Below are 22,135 nucleotides of genomic sequence, written 5' to 3' on the forward strand. Positions count from 1 at the left end.
TTCTCTTTTTATTAATGCCAGTTCCTCACTTGACATACTGTAATGCTTTACATCAATCAGTTCTTTCACAAATATTCACTCTTTATCAGATATCTAGAGCTTTTTTAGTTGAACTCAAAGGATTACTGCTCCTCAATATATGCAATGGCTCTGAAAGCAATTATGAGAAGAAAATTCAGTGGCACAAACAACAAAGCATCTATTCACAATTTAATGCCAACTGCAATCAGTTTCTATGCAAAAAATAGCCCTAACAGCAGAAAGGTATTTTCCGTGAAATGCACATGAAGCAGAAGTAAAAATGGCTCTCAGAATATTTTCTAAGCTTGCCTGATTGGTGTGTCACTAATCAGACTGACCATGTAATAGTCTCTAGTCGTAAATATAGCTCATCAATCTTCGCTTCAACCATTTAAACATTTCAGTACTGGTAGAGTGATGCACTGTCACAACCGGCATATTTTGATGAGATATTATTAAAATGCAGCCCTATCTATTCTCAAAGTAGATAATATAGATCCCATTTTGTGGTAGTAAAGAGAAATACTCCCTGCGACCCGGCCATTATTTGACCTTTCACCAACTTCTAAAACAGATTAGTTGGTAATTTATATCGTTGCTATTTTTTGATACTTTGTGCGCAGCAATTTGCTTTTTCAGTATACAGTAGTGACTACCCTTCAAAAGTACTCAATCAGCTATAAAGTGTTTGGGATGTTCTGAGGTCACAAAAAAAATTAAAAATGTAAATATTCCTCTCTTTTACGTCAAAGCTATAAGAAATTATTAATCATAAATTTACAACTCTGCAAGTATGCATATATATATGACATGGGGACATAGGAATATTAGAGTTCAGAGCACGATTTGGCCATTTGACCCTTGGTGCCTGCTTCACCATATGATGATTTATTATAAATATCTCTAATTGTAGAAAAACTAGGTTTAGGAGACTGCCAGGTTGGGTTGGATGTTACAAACTAAGACCATGGGTTAAGATGGAGGTTGTTGGGTTTGACATTTCTGCTTCACACACGGACGACACACAGCAGAAGACTTACCACCAGCTTTGAAAATAAGGTCAAGAAGATCCGAGCTACGATTTTCTAATAGAACTGTAGAACTATATTGGACAATATCTAATAGAACTGGCCAATTTTGTTCTTTGGAAAAATATTGTATCATTTTAATAAGTCCAAGTAAGTATTTCCTTTACCTTTAGGAAAAAAAAAGTACTTTGGGATTTTTAAAGTTTCAGACTTGTTTTTATTCTGACTTGCTGTTACTACTAAGCATGTGTCTTCCCATTTTATTATGTATCATTTCATCCCTTGACTTAATTCTCTATAGACCATTGTAGGTCTAATGTTCCATACCATGTGTTTTACATTTGACTGATGATGACTTTCACATGTGCACCTTTTGATTTTTTGCTCTGCTGTATATGTTACACATTTTCATCCTTTCCTAATCTGTATATTTTATTTAATCCTTAGACTGCAGTCTTAATTCACCACACTAAGTTCCTCATTCCTTTTAACCAGTTCACATCTATAGACTGCTAGCACTTAAATAAACTGACTGCTTTCTTACAGACTCTTAGTACTGCAGAATAAAAAAAATATAAGTTTGATGTAAGCATTAAAGAAGGACTCAGGCCTTAACTTGTCCAGCTGAGAACAGTAAACAACCTGGCCTGCAGGAAGTTCAGCCAGCACTGACCACAACTAGGTTTTGGGATGGAGCTGGTTAGGTTACTGTAAACCCTGAGAAACTGGCCAGCACATATTCCATGAACCTTTTGCCCAGTCTTTTTTTTTTATTAAATCCATACTTGGGTCTGAAAACAAGTGATTAGCACCTGATTCACATATTCAAGAAACACAAAATCCATTTCAGACAGTGTTCCTGGACATTTGGAAGCTATCGGCTGCCACTTTGGCAGCTAGTTAAACTTAAGGAATAGGTTTTAGGGCTGAGATCACATTTCGAAATCTGTCATCCTTCAGCTCTAACTTTTGGATTCAACAGGGCCTGATCCCCATCATGCATCAATAATCAAATGCTTAGCTTCAAATGCAGGCAATGCAAGTTAGAAATTTCAGCAGGCATTGTCTCAAACATCTGATTTCCTCTATCCAGGAAAGGTTCTGTTCTGAATATGGATTTGTTAAATTACCTTCTGCCCGCCACATTCCAAGTTGGTGCAGTATCAAGTCAGTTCTTTGTAGTTCTAGACTGTGACATTTGTATCACACTTTAAGTTAATTCTGAAACCAGTAATTTCAAAACAATGGCATCAAAAGCAGTAATTTATGTTTTGGCAGAGAAACAGTGCTTATACATGTTACATTTATTTGTTATTAAAATTAATATAAGTGGCATTGGTAGTAATGCCATAAAGGAGGGTTGAGTGACTAAACATCCAATGGTTTTTAAGATATCTGCTGATTGCTTTCTTTTTGGAAAAAAAAATTAACAGCATCAACTCAAACCTGTGCTACATATAGATTTAAATGCAGTCTGCAGTCTCAGGTGCAATTGCCAAGGACAGCCATATTCATTGGTGTAGTCACCACAGCAATATAAAGTCAGATATCTCCGTCGTTCACTGTGGATGTGTGGCAATTGGATATGTTTCATTGTAATGAGTAAGAGAGCTGTCCATAATGTAGGATGTCACTGAATTCTCATGATGTGGAGATGCTGGTGATGAACTGTGGTGGATAAAATCAGAAGTCATAAACCACCAGGTTATAGACCAACAGGTTTATTTAAAATCACAAGAGTACTGCTCCTTCATCAGGTGAAATCAGGGCTTTTCTTGCACAGCATCTAATTTCACAGCTATATAGCAACTATAATGGGTCAATGTGCGTACTATTTTCTATGATTGCAACTGGTTTTATTCACAGTGCTTTAAAATGTCTGCCCTATATTTCTCCGTATTTCTTTGTTGAAAGATGACTTTCTCTGAGTCATTACTCCAGGCTTAACCAATTAAGTAAGGAAAACATCAATAGTAAAGAGACTCTCAAAATCAAAGACAGAACCCACTGAACGCTACAGATCCCACTCCCTGAATATGAAGTTGATAAACGACCATGTTCATATGTGGAAGCAAACAACGCATCCCTTTTCCATTCAGGTTCATGAATTCGCTCATCAAATCACTATTCCAGTGAGCATAAAGCCACTTTTCCCATCCTGTAATAATCCCCACAGATTATCATTGATTTGTTACTGACTCGCAGCATTTTCTTGCAAACAATGTTGAAAAATAAACCATCAAAAAACACATTTCCAAATAAACTTTATCAAACAGATCAAACAATATTCCATACAAATCTTCACAAACCACCCTTATGGATTCCCTTGCTGCACTTCATTGTTTGTCCTTTTATTCACTGCTTCTACATTGGGCTTCTAAACATTGCTCCTCCAACAAATGTCGGAGGTAAATTATTGATTTTCAGTGAGAGTCTTCATCTTTGTGCTTGAAGAAGTGTGGTCCCAGCAGACCCGATTTGGTGTGCATAGGTGGTAGCAATTTGGGATTGCTGACAGATAATAGCAACGGCACTGAGAGAGTGACAGTGATGGATAGATGAATACTGTCATCCCAGGTGGCAAGGTTATTCTCCATTATTTCAAACCTCAGCAATTCAAGCAATCTGTCAAAAGACAGAACATTGCACTACTGTGTTACCCTGGAAGACATTGTGAGTACTGGAATCTGCCACCATGATAGCAGTAGTCCAAGTCTGTACTGCATCAAGCTGGCAACAATAGAAATTGTACGATGCTAGATGCCTCCAAATTCTTGGTCTTTGTAACTGGCCTGCCTTTGCACCTTGCATTTTCGTACATATGCAAAAAGGCCTTTTGCTTTAAGCTGCCACATTGAAGACATCACCTGAGTCCTCTGCAGCAGACCTTGGTGAATGAAATTGTCCTTAAGCTTTATGCCCCTAATCATAGTCTAGCCGCTGGCTACTGTGTCCAGTGACAATGTGCTGATTCTGCCCTCTGCTAATCTCTAAACTACACAGTCTATTTCTGAGTTTCTGACTGAGTGTGTGAGATTGAGTGATAATAAACAGTATGTTGAGTGCTGGGATGCATGCTACAGTCATTTAAATAAGTAAGCAGAACAAGATTTGGATACATAAATAAATCTCTGCAAGCAATTTTGGATTTTTCACCTCCTTTGGTAGTTGCTTTTTATAATTAAGATCTTGCAACATGAAAAAAAATTCAGTAATGCGCTCAGATATAATATGCATCATGAAACCTGTGCCTGTTTGAGACCTTATCCAATTTTTCACCCACACTCTCCCCACCATCCATTAATTGTGATAGATAGAAACAGACTTATCTTTGTGCAAACACAAACAAATGTATACATAATTGAAAGGAAATGCTGTTTTACGGAAGGGAGCATTATATCACAAAACACACGATGTATTTGTCTGTTGCCAAAAGTATATAATTTGTTAAGCCTTATTAAAACAAAAGCCACAATTGTTGTGGTTCACTTAGATCAGGAATCTATTGTGCTTAAAGTGACCTTCTGGCTGTTTTGAGACTACTGACTTCTTTATAATTTGTCTCTAAAGAAGGACTCCTGAAATTAATTAGAATGTATTTTGTTTCTTGGTAGGCAAGTTATTCCTTCCTTTACATTAGAAATGATTAGCTTTCTTGTGTCTTTTTATATAACTTCTACAAGTACGATATGTGCCACACCTTCAGTGTGACAGCTGCATCTGAAAAGTAGACATAAATAAATATATATCTGAACAGCTCTCCCACGGCATTGTTCACAGTGAATCTGAGTTGACACTGATAGAAGAGGAGGTGCTAGCGTGTGGCAGAAGGTGTAAGATGCAGTGAGACAATTTGGAAAGCAGCTTTTAAGAGAATATTTCCTAGAAAGTAAATGCCAGTAGTGTTTTCTTACCCACTTCAGGTAGATAAATATATAACTGTCAAAGCTACACAAATAAATCTCTGCAAGCAATTTTGGATTCTTCACCTCCTTTGATAGTTGCTTTTTATAATTAAGATCTTGCAACATGAAAAAACTTCAACGTCTTTGCCAAATATCTCAACAGTGGGATTTAATATAGCTAAGCAGAACCTTTCGGCAAAATATTTTAAATGGTGGATTTTTATTCTGAATCCTCTACTACATTAAGTAAGGATACAATGTTAACCATTTATGGTTAACATTGTTGAGTTCCAACTATAAATTAATAATTCAAAGATGGTTGTTATAACCATTGAGGATACATTACAAAATTCAAAGATTCTATTTTAAAATTTGGCAGAGTATAAATTTTATTTGTGACACATGTAAGGTGGTGTAAACAATCAATTAAATATAGTAACGTTAAGTATTTTTATTTAAGATTAACTGAGGAACAGTGGAAGACTGTGCTTCATCTTATATTTGTTGTTTCATATTAAAAAGAATAAATTCTGGTAACTTCTAACTTCCGATAAATTTTTTTTTAGAGAATTTAATTGTTAGTAATTGTTAATAATTGAGGGGACTGTGTCTATAGATAGTTAATCCTGACATGTCGGAAACCCAAACTTACCTCTGACGCTGTTACCCCAAGTCTGTGTTGAGACTCGAGACACGTGGGCTCACTAGCTGCCGCTGATGCTACCTCCGTGACTGAGCACTTCAACAACAGGTAAATTAAATAAAAGAGGAAATAAAAGACAAAAGACAAAGAAAGATGAAAGAAATGAAAAAAAAACTGGACGGAGTGGTCAAGCCATGGGCTCAGAAGCCCTACTCCACTGCCATCTTACCATAAGTTTTAGTTCCTGCTTATTTTTTTTTATCAGGACAGTACAGGTCTTTTATCCCTTGATGTTGTCCCGATGTTTTATCCTACTCTAAGATCAGACTAACCTTCATACCCTTCATTGTACTATTTTCCATGTGTCTATCCAAGAGTCGCTTAAACGTCTGGGTCTACTACCATGCACCCACCACTCTCTGTGTAAAGAACCTACCTCTGATATCTCCCTTAAACCTTCCTCCAATCACCTTAAAATTATGCCCCCTTGTCATGGACATGGGAACAAGTCTCTGGCTATCCACTCTATCTGTGCCTCTTATCATATTGGACACCTATATCAAGTCACCTCTCATTGTTCTTCGCTCCAGTGAGAAGCACTAGCTCCCTCAACCTTTCTTCATAAGACATACTCTCCAGTCCAGGCAGCATTCTGGTAAGTCTCCTCTGCACCCTCTCTAAAGCTGTCACATTTGTTCTACAATGAGGCGACCAGAACTGAACACAATATTCCAAGTGTGGTTCAACCAGGGCTCTGTAGAGCTGCAGCATTACCTTGCGGCTCTTAAACTCAATCCCCCTGCTAATGAAAGTCAACACACCATATGCCTTCTTAACAATCCTATCAACTTGTGTGGCAACTTTGAGGGATCTATGGACATGGGCCCCAAGATCCTCTGTTCCTCCACACTGCCAAAGAATCCTGCCTTTAACTCTGCATTCTACATTCAAATTCAACCTTCCAAAGTGAATCACTTCACACTTTTCCAGGTTGAACTCCATCTGCCACTTATGAGCCCAGTTCTGCATCCTGTCAATAACCTACTGCAACCTGCAACAGCCCTCCACACTATCCACAACCCATCAACCTTCATATCATCAGCAAACTTACTAACCCACCCTTCCACTTTCTCATCTAAGTCATTTATAAAAATCATAAAGAGCAGAGATCCCAGAACTGATCCCTGCAGAACACCACTGGTCACCAAGCTCCAGGCTGAATACTTTCCACCTCCCATCACGCTCCGTCTTCTATGGGCCAGCCAATTCTGTATCCAGACAGCCAGATGTCCCTTTATCCCCTGCGTCCTTACTTTCTGAATTAGCCTACCATGGGAACCCTTATTAAATGCCTTGCTAAAATTCATGTACACCACATCCACTGCTGTACCTTCATCAAATGTTTTGTCACATCCTCAAAGAATTCAAAAAGGTTTGTGAAGCATGACCTGCCCCTCACAAAGCCATACTGACTGTCTCTAATCAAACTGTGGTTTTCCAAGTAACCATAAATCCTGATTCTCAAAATCCTCTTCAATGCTTTGCCCACCACAGAAATAAGACTGACTGGTCTATAACTCCCAGGCTTATCCCTATTCCCTTTCTTGAACAAGGGAATGACATTTGGCACCATCCAACCATCTGGCACTACTCCAGTGGGCAGTGAGGATGTAAAGATCATCGCCAAGGCGCAGCAATCTCTTTCCTTGTTTACAGTAGTAACCTACGGTATATCCCATCTGACCCGGGGATTTGTCTATCCTTATGTTTTTCAGAATTTTCAGTAAATCCTCCTTCTTAACATCAACCTGTTTGCGCATAGAGGCCTGTTTCATGCTGTCCTCAGAAACGTCAAAGTCCCTCTCAATAGTGAATACTGAAGCAATGTATTCATAAGGACCTCTCCTATCTCCTCAACTCCAGGTGCAAGTTCCCTCCACTATTCCTGACTGTCCCTACCCTCACTCTGGTCATTCTCTTGTTCCTTACCTAACTGCAGAAAGCCTTAGGATTTTCCTTAATCCTACCCGTTAAAGAATTTTCATGCCCCCTCTAGCCATCCTAAGTCCATTCTTCAGTTCGTTCCTGGCTCCCATGTAACCCTCTAAAGCCCTGTCTGAATCTTGCCTCCTCAACGTTAAGTAAGATTCCTTCTTCCTCTTGACCAGATGTTCCACATCCCTTGTCACACAAGGCTCTTTCACCCTACCATCCTTATCTTGCCTCAGTGGGACAAACCTGTCCAGCAATATCAACAGGTGCTTCCTAAACAACCTCCACATTTCTGTTGTATATTTCCTTGAGAACACCTGTTCCCAATGTAGACATCCCAGTTCCTACCTAATAGAATTGTAATTCCCCCTCCCACAATTAAATACTTTCCCATACCATCTGCTCCTATTCATCTTCATAAGTATAGTAAAGGTCAGGGAGTTGTGATCACTATCACTGAAATGCTCTCACACTGAGACATCTGACACCTGGAATGGTTTGTTGCCAAGCACCAAATCCAACATGGCCTCCCCTCTAGTAGGCTTATTTACATGTTGCTGTTTCAGTAATTGAAAATTTCAGAAAATTGTAGAATTATGGTCAGTGCTTCCATATGTTTTCAAAATCTTTCACATCTATCTTAAAGTGTAGTGTCTAGAAGTGGGCGTAATATTCCAGCTGAGATTGAATTGCCATATAGATGTATCATCACTTCCAATTCTTTGTCTCTATTTAGAAAGCCCAGGGCCCCATGTCTTATTGCCTATTCTGTTAACTTTTGTGTCACCTTCAAAGATTGGTACACATTGGAAGGTTGTGGGTTAGTGATAATGTTACGAGGCCAGAAAGCCAGCTCCCCAGGCTAATGTTCGAGGAACATGAATTTGAATCACACCATGGCAGATAGTGAAATTTGAATTCAATAAAATCTGGAATAAAGAGCACAACTATGGTAGATTGCTGTGAAGTCCTAACTTGTTTACTTATGTCTTTTAAGGTAAGAAATCTGCCATTCTTACCTTGTCTGGTCTATATGTAACTCCAGATCCACAGCAATGTGGTTGACTGCCCTCTGGTCAGTTGGTGATGGCTAAAAAGTGCTGGCTTTGCCAGTGATGCACATATCTTGTGAATGAATAAAAAATAACTTGTCTATCAATTCTTGCACCTCTTTTACAACTGCATTGTTTACCTTATATTATCTGTCTTCCACACACTTTATTTCTTCAATAAATTTTACCTGCCATTATGATCACCTATACATTTAGACTGTTCACACCTTACTGCAGTCTATTACTCCAAACTGCACGACTTCTGCAAATGTTGAAATCATGTCATGTACTCCAAAGACCAAGTCACTTAAGCATATTAAAAACGTCAATAGTTCAAGTAATTAACCCTAAGAAACACCAGTAAGTTCCTACCTCCGGTGTGAAAAACAGCTACTCACCAAAACTCTCTGGGAGAAATCTTATAAGGATCTATGTGACATAGGTTATGGTAATATGAGTGCTAATATGTTAATTTTTGCTACCCAACACTAAGGTGCCTTCACATCATCCATGTCAATCCATTTCCACCCCTTACCTCAATGGACTTTCAAATCCGCCATGTGAACTCATTGCACTTCTGTATTCATACACCCAGTTCATAATCTGCTCAGAACTGATGAACCTGAAGTAAAAATGGCATTTGTCCAAAAGCTTAATTTAAAAAATAATTTATAACTGTTTTACATAGCCACTGTGACTACAGCCATACAAAAGTAAAATTGTCCCACCTCAGTTAACGTATAAACAAGATCCTGAGCAAACTTCTGAAAAGTCTTGGGCAGCATAAATACACCTTTCAAAGTAAAATAACAAAGGCAGCAGAATGATGCATTTTGTTCATATTTTATTTTACTCAAGTATAAGAGATGGTAAGGCGCGATGTAGACAAAAGCATATGTAACCTGAACAGATGTTTTATTAGTTTGACTCTGAAGCTGTAACCAGAAAAACACCCCAAAAAATGTTCTGAAATGCCAGTGGATAAACCAAGAGATTTGTCACAGCGTAATGTATGCTACAGACACTCAAGTACTGATTACTGATACATTTATAATCATAATGGCTTCAATCCTATTGTCCTATGAATTGTTTCTGGACTGACACAAAATGTGAAAGTTTATTTGGAACAGATGCTGTGCTCTTAGCATCAAGGAAAGATGGTGGGAACTTTACAGAGTAAAATAACACACTCAGTTCCTGTCATACTTTATTGATAACACCCCTGCTGTTACAAACAGTATATCCTCTGACTCACTGTGCACATCACCATAAGTGATCTGTGGGTAAAGTAAAAAGGTCCAATATGAAGAATAAAAGCAGAAAATGTTGGAATGCTCAGTAGTTCTAACAGCATCTAAGGAGACAGAAACAATTTTCATGTTTCAAATCTGTGACCATACATAAGGAAAAGTTAGAAATTAAAACACTGTCTCCTCCACACTTCACGTCAGCTCTGATGAAGAGTCAGAGATGCTGTGATCTCCAGCATTTTTTGTTTTCAATACCGATTCCAGCATCTGCAGTAATTTGCTCCTATGAAGTTAGGACTGTGATAGGTATTGGGAGAAAAATGGAGAATGGGAAGATGTACAAAAGGTATATCTGTGCTGGGCTGAAGGGCAGAAGAAATTTCAAATTACTAAATTCTTTATAGTGCAAGGCCCAAGGGAATGGAAAGGTGGACACGTTGAGAAACAAAAGATGTGTCATGAGGAAGTCTGGAAAGCTGCTGTTCAAAGACTTCTTAAGGGAGAAAAGAGAGATAAAAGCAAACAACAAAGAAACACAAAGTATAACGGGGTCAGAGGTTTGCACTGGAAATTCTTGATCTCAAGAATTTAATCCAGAAAGCTGCCAAATTTGCAGACATAAGATGAGATCCATCAGAAATTCAATGCATGAAGCTGAACATTGAACAAAGAATTTTCCAGAATTGGAGAAGTTTATCCATTTTGCTTCCAATTTTCACAGAGCTCTCGCCTCCATTTGGTGCATCTCTGACTCCTCATTTCCCTTCTTTGACATTTCTGTTTCCATTTCTGGGAATATACTGGCCACCAATATCTACTACAAACCCACCACTACCACAGTTATCTTGACATCCTCACACCTGGCTTCCTGTAAAAACTCTACTCCATCCATGCCAACTTCCACAACAGGGCCTCTTCCTCAACTGAGGATTCCCCAGAACCATAACTGATAGGGCCTTCAGCATGGTCTGACACCTCTCCCGCACTTTGGCCCTCACCCCTTCTCTTCCCTCCCACAACAGTGATAGGGTCCCCCTTGTCCTCACCTACCATCTCATGAGTATCCACATCCATACGATTCATAGCTGTCATTTCTGGCACCGCCGGCGGATGCTACCACCAAACACACGTTCCCCTCCCCTCCCCTTGTCAGCCTTTTGCAGGAACCATTCCCTCTAGGACACCTTTGTCCTTTCCTCTTTCACTCCCAACACAAAACCAAAGCCCCATGGCACATTCCCCTGAAACTGCAGAAGGTGTAACACCTGTCTGTTTACTTGCTCCCTCCTCAGTATCCAAGGCCCCAGATAGACCTTCCAGATGAAGCAATGATTTACCTGCACTTTACTCAATCCAGCCTAATAGAGAAAATGAGGACTGCAGATGCTTGAGATCAGAGTTGAGAGTGTGGTGCTGGAAAAGTACAGCAGGTCAGGCAGCATGCTTTGCTGCTCACAATGTGATCTCCTCTACACTGGGAAAACAAAGCACAGACTGGGTAACTGCTTTGCAGAACACATTTTTTTTTATTTCAAAAATATACTTTATTCATAGAATGATTTTATGGTCTGTACATTTGATCATGCCTTACATATGTCCATATTTACAAACACAGATTCACTTTATCCTTGTCATTCGCATTTACAATCCTGTGCATTTTTCAATCTTGTACATATACATATATTTGGCTGAGGCATCAGCAGAGCCCAAAAAAACGTCCGCATGGGCCCCCTGTTCTTCTTTAGGCAGGCCGATCTTACACGGTGGTCTTTCCCCACCGCGCCTTGGTGGCAGCTGCCCCAAGCTTCAGCGCGTCCCTCAACACGTAGTCTTGGACCTTGGAATGTGCCAGTCTGCAACACTCGGTCGGGGTCAACTCCTTCAGCTGGAAGATCAACAGGTTTCGGACCGCCCAGAGAGCGTCCTTCACCGAGTTGATGATCCTCCAGGCGCAGTTAATGTTCGTCTCGGTGTGAGTCCCGGGGAACAGGCCGTAGAGCACGGAGTCCCGCGTCACGGCGCTGCTCGGGACGAACCTCGACAAGCACCACTGCATTCCTCTCCAGACTTCCTCTGCATAGGCACATTCCAGAAGGAGGTGTGTGACAGTCTCGTCCCCCCCGCAGCCACTTCGAGGGCAGCGTGCGGTGCGGCAGAGAGTCCGGGCGTGCATAAAGGATCTCACAGGCAGAGCCCTTCTCACCACCAGCCAAGCCACGTCTTGGTGCTTGTTGGAAAGTTCTGGCGATGAGGCATTCTGCCAAATGGCTTTGACAGTCTGCTCAGGGAACCGCTCGACAGGATCCGCCCTCTTCTTTTCCCGAAGGGTCTCAAGGACGCTACGTGCTGACCACTTCCTGATGGACTTGTGGTCAAAGGTGTTTTTCCTTATAAATTTCTCCACGAAGGACAGGTGATACGGAACGGTCCAACTACTCGGAGCGTTCCGCGGCAGCGAGGCCAGGCCCATCCTTCGCAACACCGGGGACAGGTAGAACCTCAGTACGTAGTGACACTTGGTGTTTGCGTACCGGGGATCCACGCACAGCTTGATGCAGCCGCACACAAAGGTGGCCATCAGGGTGAGGGTGGTATTGGGCGTGTTTTTTCCCCCATTGCACCGGTCTTTGTACATAGAGTCTCTTCGGACCCGGTCCATCTTTGATCTCCAAATGAATTGGAAGATGGCCCGGGTGACTGCGGCGGCACAGGTCCTGGGGATAGGCCAGACCTGTGCCACATATAGCAATACTGAGAGTACCTCACACCTGATGACCAGGTTTTTTCCCGCGATGGAGAGCGACCGTTGCCCCCATCTGCCTAGTTTCTGTCTCATCTTCCTGATCCGCTCCTCCCAGGTCTTGGCGCACGCCCCAGCCCCCCCGAACCAAATACCCAGCACCTTCAGGTGGTCAGTCCTGACGGTGAAGGGGATAGAGGATTGGTCGGCCCAGTTCCCGAAGAGCATGGCCTCGCTCTTGCCTCGGTTTACCTTGGCCCCCGAGGCCCGTTCGAACTGGTCGCAGATGCACACGAGTCTGTGCACGGACAGCGGATCCGAGCAGAAAACAGCGACGTCATCCATGTACAGGGAGGCCTTAACCTGCAGGCCCCCGCTGTCAGGAATAGTCACCCCTCTCAGGCTCGCATCCTTCCTGATGGATTCGGCAAATGGCTCTATGCAACACACAAACAAGGCGGGTGAGAGGGGGCATCCCTGCCTGACTCCAGATCTTACAGGGAAGCTATCTGATTCCCACCCATTGATTGAGACTGCACTGACAATGTTGGTGTAGAGCAGTCTGATCCAATTTCCGATTCCCTCCCCAAAGCCCATTTTGGAGAGGACATCCCTCATATATGTATGCGATATCCTGTCAAAGGCTTTCTCCTGGTCCAGGCTGATGAGGCAGGTGTCCACCCCCCTGTCCTGCACGTAGGCGATCGTATCCCTGAGGAGTGCGAGACTCTCAGAGATCTTCCTGCCCGGTACAGCACAGGTTTGGTCCGGGTGGATCACCGATCCCAGAGCAGACCTGACCCGGTTGGCGATGACCTTTGACAAGATTTTGTAGTCTGCATTTAACAGTGAGATCGGTCTCCAATTTCTAATTTCCTCCCTCTCCCCCTTCCGCTTGTAGACGAGGGTGATGATGCCTTTCCTCATGGATTCACTCATGGTACCTGCCCGAAGCATACTGACATACACCTCCAGCAGGTCCTGGCCGATCAAGTCCCAAAGAGCGGAATAAACCTCGACCGGTAAGCCGTCGCTTCCGGGAGTTTTATTCTTTTCGAAGGACTCCAGGGCCTTGGTCAGTTCATCCAGAGATAGCGGCTGGTCCAGCCTCTCTCGTGTTCCGTCATCTAGGACCTCCGTGATAGAGGACAGGAACGACTGGGAGGCCGCGCTGTCGGTCGGCTTCGAGTCATACAGGCTGGCGTAAAAGGATTTGCTGATCCTCATGACGTCAGCCTGAGATGACGTTACCGAGCCATCTTCTTTCTTCAGGCTGCTGAGCACGGAGCTCTCTTTGTGCACCTTCTGGAAGAAGAAACGTGAGCACGTCTCGTCCTGCTCCACCGAGCGGACCCTGGACCGGAAGATTATCCTGGAGGCCTCCGAGGCAAAGAGCGAGGCTTGCTGGCCCTTCACCTCCTTGAGGTCCTCCGTGACATCGACCCCCATCGTCTGCAGCAGGAGCAGGTTCTGCATACTTTCCTGGAGCTGGGACAGTTTTCCCCGCCTCTCTCTCGCCTCCTGGACACCTTTGAGGATAAAGAACCTCTTGATGTTCCCTTTTACCGTTTCCCACCAGTCCGCTGGAGACTCAAAGAGGGGCTTCACGGTTCTCCAACCTGCGTAATCCCTCTTGAGCTCTTCGATGTTTCCCGGGGTCAACAGCTTAGTGTTCAGTTTCCACGTTCCCTTGCCCGCCCGCTGTTCGTCCTGTAGGTGACAGTCGGCCAGCAGGAGGCAGTGGTCAGAGAAGAACACCGGCTTGACGTCGGTGGATCTGACCGAGAGCGTTCGGGACACAAACAGGTAATCTATCCTTGAGCGGATAGACCCGTCTGCCCGTGACCAGGTGTATCTACGCTGCGCTCCGTCTGCAGGGGCGCTGAAGACGTCGTGCAGCTTGGCGTCTTTGACCGTTTCCATCAGGGCCCTGGACGTAGCGTCCGGTTTACTGTCCCCCCCGCCGGATCGTCCATCAGCATCAATGATGCAGTTGAAGTCTCCGGCCAGAATGACCGGCCTGGACGTAGCCAGCAGCAGTGGAAGCTGTTGCAGGACGGCCAACTGTTCACTCTTACCCACTGGGGCGTACACGTTGATTAGTCTCACGGGAGCGTTTCTGTATTTGACGTCCACGACGAGGAGGCGCCCGCCCACCACCTCCTTAACCTCGGAGATGGTGAAGTTGCCTCCCCGCAACAGGATACCCAGGCCGGAGGCGCGGCTATCGTTGCCCCCCGACCACACTGACGGCCCGTGGGCCCACAAGCTCGACCATCTCCTGTAACTGCTGAGGTGCGGTATCCCACACTCCTGCAGAAACAGGATATCGGCTTTGACGTTGGCCAGGAAGGCCAGCGTTGAAACACATCGTGTAGCCGCTTTAATGCTACGCACATTTATGCTGGCAATTTTAAACCCCATTTTAACAGTTTACGGGGTTACCAGTGTCCATTTTCTTCTGGTCTTGCTCCAGTGGGGTAGCTGCGTGCATCCCCGTGGTGACAGCAAACTGCTGGACCTTCCCAGGGCTGAGGTAGTTGTCCGGCTCCACGCTGGAGTCATTTCCCCGCTCTGGTGTCATCGTGTCAGACCCAGGGTCCGCATCGCCCCGTTCTCCATCTGACAGCAGGGCTGTCACTGGGACACTGCTCCCAGTTCCCTGGAGCTGTGGGCCGGTGGGTACCCCTTGGTTCTCACCGGGTAGGGGGAGGCCTTCACCCATCCCCTCAGAGGGATCGTCTTTTCCTTCTTGGGCGGTGTTGCCCTCCTTTCTCCCCACGGCGCTCTGCCTCTTCCTCCGGAGGCGACCCTTCTTGCGCCCGTCCTCACCCTCGGAGGAGCTGCCTGTATCCTCCTCTTGGAGGTGTCTCTTCCCCCTTCGCTTGGTGGCTTTGGGGCCCTCGAGAGGTTTCCTTTTCCTGTTTTTAACGATAATCCACTGCTCTGCCTCCTTTGATCCCTCCTCTTCCATTTCCTCCGTCTGTCTTGCAGGAGCTTGGGTCGGCTGCTGCATCTCCCCGCTGTCTGCCGCCTGCTCCTCTACAACCTTCCCTTCCTTCTGGGTGCCTCCAGGCACCGTTCCTTTGCTGATTCGCGGTACCTCGTTGGACTTTGTCGGTCCGCGGCTCGTGTTGCCACCTCCGGCCATCTGTGCGTAGGTGGCGGCTCCTCGTCTTGGGCAGGCCTTGTACATGTGGCCCGCCTCCCCGCACAGGTTGCAGCTCTTTTCCTCCCGACAGTCCTTTGTCAAGTGACCCTCCTGTTTGCAGTTCCTGCAGATGGTCACTTTGCAATCCACCGCCACGTGTCCCGACTTCCCGCAGGTTCGGCACACTTTGGGCTGCCCTGCATATGTCAGGTAGCCTCTGCTCCCTCCGATTGCGAAGCTCGAGGGTGGGTGGAGGATGTTCCCACTGTCATCGGCCCTCAGAGTTACCTTGACCTGCCTCTTACTGGTCCAGATCCCAAAGGGGTCGATCACATCAGTGGCTTCTCCCTCAACTTGGACGTACCTTCCCAGGAAGGTCAGGACATCAGCCGCTGGAACGTAGGGGTTGTACATATGGATTGTAACAACCCGATTCCTCTGTGCAGGAAGCACACACAATGGGGTCGCCGACAAGATGGAAAACAGCGGCTCCCCTTCCTTCTCCTTGAAGACCTTCAGGAGCTGTTCGCACTGCTTCACGCTTCTGAAGGTCACATCGATGTAGCCTGCCCCAGGGAAATCCTGCAGGCAGTACACGTCCGCAGCTGCAAGGCCGCAACACTCCAGCAGAACTTTCTTCACAAACACCGTCCGATCCACCGGTGTGTGCTCCTCCACCTTCTTCACAGTCACCCTGACTGTGTTCCGAATGCCCTGGCCTGGGCGGCGAGTGGCTGCTGAGGCCATAGCTCTGAGGTTGGCTGGTCCCTGAATTGGCGTTAGGCCGAAGCCAGCATGAAGATCCACCAAGAGCAGGTCAGCACAACCAAACGATCCTCCAACGGCCAATCACGATCCAGCGATGGTCTCCAGCAGCTACGACGCCTCGCAACACGACCCCCGCAGTACTTCCCCCGCCAGCACGCTTCTGCTGCGTCGAACCTCCAACACTCGAGCAGAATCTCTTCCTCTGGTCCTCAAGGACGACACATATTCCGAGCCAAAAGGCCGAGAAGCATATATTGTCTGCAAAAAAGATTCTGACTTCCAGTTTTCTACCATTTCAACACACCACCATGTTCCCTGGCTAACATTTCTGACTCAGACTTACTGCAGTGCTCCAGTGAAGCTCAGCGCAAGTTGGAAGAAGAACACCTCATTTTATGCGTGGGAACTCTGCAGCCTGCTGGATTTAATATTGAGTTCAATAATTTTAGGATTTGAGGCACCTTTTCCCTTGTCGTTACCCCAATCCGCACACACCATGCCTTGTCATCACAAGGGCTGCTACAACACACAACCCATTGTCAGCTACTAATAGTCCGCATTAACAGCTAATCATTCCCACAGACTGCCCTTTACTCATTCCTTTGTCTGTCCAACAGTTTTTCTCACTGGGCTCTAACTCCACCTAACATTTACTCTTACGCCACTCTTCCTTAACCCCCACCCCAACTTCTGCATAAATACCAACCTTTTTCTAGAAGAAGGGTCACTGAACCCAAAGTGTTAACTCTTATTGCTCATTATAGATGTTGCCAGAGTTTTTCTAGCAATTTCGCTTTTTGTTAGAGATATCACGCATTTGTGATTGATTAAGCCAAATGGCATGCTGAAGATGCATTTCAGGTGCTTCGACAGTCCTGATGGTACCTATAAATATGTACCACACCAGACATGCTAAATGTTCTAATTATAGCCTAAACTCCCTTTTTCTATGTAATCCCCATAACTCTCAAAACTCTTGTGAATTAAAAAAAATCCAACACAGCCTTGAAGGCATTCAATGAACCTACCTCCAATGCTCCCTGGGAAAGCAAATTCCACAGGCCTGCAATCCTTATCTTGGTCTTAAAGGGAGATTCCTAATTTTAAACTTGACAACCATTCTCTCAGCATTCGGCCTGTCAAGTAACCTCAGAATCTTCTATATTTCAATAAAATCACCTCTCATTCTTCTAAACATGGTGATGTAGCCCCAAACTGCTTGACCTTTCCTTATGATACCCCTTCATCCCAGAAATCAGTTGTATTGAATTTTAAATTGAAACATTATTTCATGTTGCATTGACATTTATCTTGTGTATGTTTTCATGCAACTACAAAGCTTTACTCTTCTTGTTTCCAACCACTCTTACATGATACAACTTCTCTGGCTGCAGATATCTGGTTTCACTGCTAATGTGCATTTGGATGGAATCCTTTGGATTTTGGAGCTTCTAAAGATCCTGTACAAGAATATTCCATCTGGACCTGTGCAAACACAGCTGTGGCCACTGAAAAATGGGGTAGAATATCGGTACTGTCTGAGGGTGGTGGGTTGTGAGAAATCAGATCCAAAATCAGATCTCAACATAGTTAAGCTTGTTGATATCCATTATCATGGTGTTCAAGGATTTATATGCTAACTGTGTCAGCCAGTAAGCTGGCCAGTCTATCCATGTAAGAAAAGATCATCACAGTGTCCCGTGACATCAAGACATTTTAGGTAGATTCCTTTAATCTTCCTGCAATTCGGGACAGAGTACTTGAAAGATGCATCTGCTGTTCAGGGCACCATCTGCCCAAGTTCAAGTAACATGATTGGGGATTGAATAAAACAGACGTTAATGGTATCTAATTGTGAGATAGGTTGGAGATTCTTGACTCTATATCTCTGACAGCCAGGGACACCAAAATGCTACTGATATCCAGCATCTCCTCCACTGCAGTTAACTGTCAGATTTATAAAGTCCTGCTCAGGCTCTCTGTTTTTGCCTTGTGTTCAATATTTTCTGCAATGGTAGAAAGAGCAGTGATTGCAATGGCTTGCACTGATGAATGCATTTGGTAAGAGTGACAGTCAGGGAGAGGCTCAGATTTGCATTAGAATTACGGTGAGTGCAAGTGATGGGGATTGAGATAGAAGAAAGATGCATGCACTTGTACGGTAATGGTGTCACTTGAGATAGCAGTATGGTTAGGATGAAATTGAATGTGCAATTGCATTCTCCTTCTTTACCTCTCAGGAAATTACAACAGTCCCTGCATTAAATGCAGGAATGTGGCACTACATTCCTTCTGCTGACTTTCTGGGGCACCTCCAACCATATTCTTTCTCATAGTAATGCCTGAGACCACTAACATTGCATGCCGTCTGCACTGTCCACTTATTTGCTTGAGACACCTCAATACCCTGCTCCAAATGTAACATCTGTATCACCCATGTCCATCGCTCATAATACCTGTCTTTTCCTCATTCCAGGAAGAAAACAAACTCAATGGGGGGTGGGGGGGGGGAGGTAAGAGTCAAGACAGGTATTTGGCTCCTCATCCTTTGTCTGGAGAGGATCCTCACTTTGACCACCCAAGTGGCTGACTGACCATGTCCAAGACCCTGGATTGGTACCAGAAGCTGCACTTGACTTACTGTGCCAGGACCCCCTGAGCAAAGTCCTCTTGACTTGATGGAGGTCTGCCGACAACCATGACAAGCTTCCTTTCTTCATGGCGGAAGTGGGTACTGCAAATACTAGAGATCAGAGTCAAGATTAGAGTGATGCTGGAAAAGTACAGCAGGTCAGGTGGCATATGACGAGCAGGAAAAATCGACGTTTTGGGCAAAAGACCTTCATCAGGAATCTTCCTTTCTTCATGTCTGTGTTATGGACTAGGCCAGACTACTCAAAACATTCTTAAAGAGGCAGATCCAAACCATAACTTTGCAATTTGTTTTGACAAGTGTACAATGAAAATTACCCAGAGTAAGATAGCTAGGTTGACTACTAGATTTTAAAACAAACAAAAATTTATTCACAAAATTACACAAAGAAACACAAAGATTAGAATAAAGAACCCCTGCAGAACTCAGCCTATCCAACTAGACTTAATTATGCTGCTCTGAATATACACAACAGTCCCAATAAGCAAACTTCCTTTAAAACCCAGTATAAGTGGAACACATGCTTACAGGTTGAAGTTGAAGGTCGGTAAAAAGAGAGAAAGTTTCCACACAGCTCCCTGTTGAACTTCCAACCAGTTCAAGACTGAATTAAACTGCTCAGCTCAGCTCGAGAGCTGACTACTCCTCTTTCATTATACAGGTCTCTTCTAAAACATGACCACTTTGGCCTGAAGTCTCATCTGTTTACAGATAAACAAAAGGCCTCTCAAAATCCTTTTCACCTCTGTACCAAACCAGACTGATTGTAGCCCGGCCCAGTTTATTGCCCCTCTGAAAAATAAATCAAGGACAGAGTCTCCTTGAGCCAAAGAACAGCTTTTAGAGAAAAAAAATGACTAGCTTTGTGACATCTGCACTAAATGGTAAGGCAAGACAGTAGTACTGTGAGACTGGTGTCTCAGGCTGAGGGAGCAAAGTGTACAAAGTCAAGGCAAGGCAGGGCAAGGATGTTGTGACATTCAGGTAGGCTCAGAATGAGTGAATGCTATGACCACAAACAAAGAGTCCAGAGTTACAGCTTGGTCCAGTCCAATGAGTTGGAAGCATGTACCTGATTTTAATTTATCCTTGCTGCAGCATTACAATGATAGTTGTTGGTGCAGCACTGAAGTGGAGAAGCTTCCTATAAATGGATTGGAGGTCCCTCAAGGATTCCTAGAGACTGTAACATATTGGATGCCAATGTCCAGTGATATGAGGAGGATATGCCCATGAAGTGTGCCCTATGATGATGGTGCCCGGAGTCCAACATAGAGATCATTTGGAGAAAGCAACCAAGTAAATTCGCCAGCTAGCTGTTCTGATTTCCATGTCGGGTTTTCTCAACATCTAGCTTATTTTGTGTCCTTAGTAAGGGAAGCCGAATGATAAATTAGGCAAAGTGATCACTAGAAAGGCGTTTGACAAGCACAAATGAGTTTCAATTCGCAATTCACCTCTGCCCAGCAAGAAACTCAGATTGCTGCTTGGTAAATCCATAACTGCAATGCTCCCAATGTCCAGATTGGCTGGACTTAGACCTGGCTGATTCTGCTACAAATCTTACCATTGTCCATGTTGCTCAGACCCTTATAAGGTTCCATCCATCATTTCAGTTCAATGGTCGTTCATCAGAAGTCCTGACCAAAAGCACTTTCTGTTTTTATTTCAGATGGTGCTGGGCCTGCAGTATTTTGCTTCTGTAAGTTCTTTTTGCAATCAGCACAGAAATATTATCAAGGTGTTGAGAGATACTTCTTAAGTATTCAAGCCTTCTTCAATCTTTCCTCATCTAACTTCATCAGGGTAACGTTCTACTCATGTTCCCTCATTTCCTTCTATAGCGTTTCATTAAATGGATCTATCCTATTTGCTTCAATCACTCTCATTACTCTCTGAGTAAAGAAAGTGTCTTCTAAATTCCCTGTGTGATTTCACAGTGACAATCTTAGATTGATAATCTCTAATTTTGTTCTTCCCCACAACAGAAACAGTCTCTCTGCGTTTATGCCATCAAACCTTTCATAATTTTAATGATTTTCAGGTCACTGTTGGCCTACGTTTTTTAAAAGAAAAGAAACTCATCCTTTTCATCTTCTCCCGATAAACGTGTCATTGCATTGTGGGTATCTTCCTTATTTGCCTTTGTTGTGCCTCTTCAGTATTCATGTTTTTGTGTAATCTGACAACTGGACTGCATGCGGTATTCTCGACGCGATCCATGCATGTCTAGATACGAGTATGGCATAAATTCACTTTTCAATTCTTTCCTCTACAAATAAACCCTGGTGGATAAAGTGAGGACTGCAGATGCTGGAGGTCAGAGCTGAAAATGTGTTGCTGGAAAAGCGCAGCAGGTCAGGCAGCATCCAAGGAACAGGAGAATCGACGTTTCGGGCATCAGCCCTTCCTGGTGCCTAGTTTAGTCCCTCTATGGTCTTGAATGCCTAAGTCACTACTTTTAGTGATTCATATATATGTACTGCCAGTTCCTTTACTCCCTTACTCAATTTAGATTCTAATTTTCTGAATAATATGCTAGCTTCCTATTTTTTGTTGAAAATTATTTGCCATTATCTACCCTGTTCAAGTCTATTAATATTTTCTTCTAATTTCTTGAAGCTCTCCTTGGAATTGACGATCTCTTCCAATTTGGTGTTATCTGCAAATCTACAAGTTGTGTTTTTGATTCCAAAGTTTAAACCTTTAATATAAATTGTCAACAAAGATTCCTGGAGGGACCGATGAAAAAATAGTTCCTCAGAACATTCCCTCAGAGCACCAACACATTTACCTTCCACTTCAGTCTGTTCTGGGAAGTCTGGACTAAAAATGCAATGAATGGCTGCTACCTGTCAGAGCAGAACTTCATAATAGGTATCCAAATAACTGCATTACACTGCATTTTAGTGTCACTAATGCTGTAGCTCAC

General features: G+C 43.8%; 1 protein-coding gene across 5 annotated transcripts in view; it reads right to left on the minus strand.

Moving 5' to 3' along the window:
* The window catches only part of sugct (succinyl-CoA:glutarate-CoA transferase), a 423,980-nt gene that overhangs the window by 34,712 nt on the left and 367,133 nt on the right, over positions 1–22,135 (minus strand). For 2 of the 5 annotated variants that reach the window (XM_072571161.1, XM_072571163.1), the window contains one exon: positions 19,192–19,293. The exons of the other annotated variants lie outside the window; for them this stretch is intronic. In XM_072571161.1, coding sequence (XP_072427262.1) covers positions 19,192–19,293 — 102 coding nt within the window. The remainder of the gene's footprint in view (positions 1–19,191; positions 19,294–22,135) is intronic. 5 annotated transcript variants of the gene reach the window in all.

The sequence above is a fragment of the Chiloscyllium punctatum genome, chromosome 5 (genome assembly GCF_047496795.1).
Source record: "Chiloscyllium punctatum isolate Juve2018m chromosome 5, sChiPun1.3, whole genome shotgun sequence".
NCBI lineage: Eukaryota > Metazoa > Chordata > Chondrichthyes > Orectolobiformes > Hemiscylliidae > Chiloscyllium > Chiloscyllium punctatum.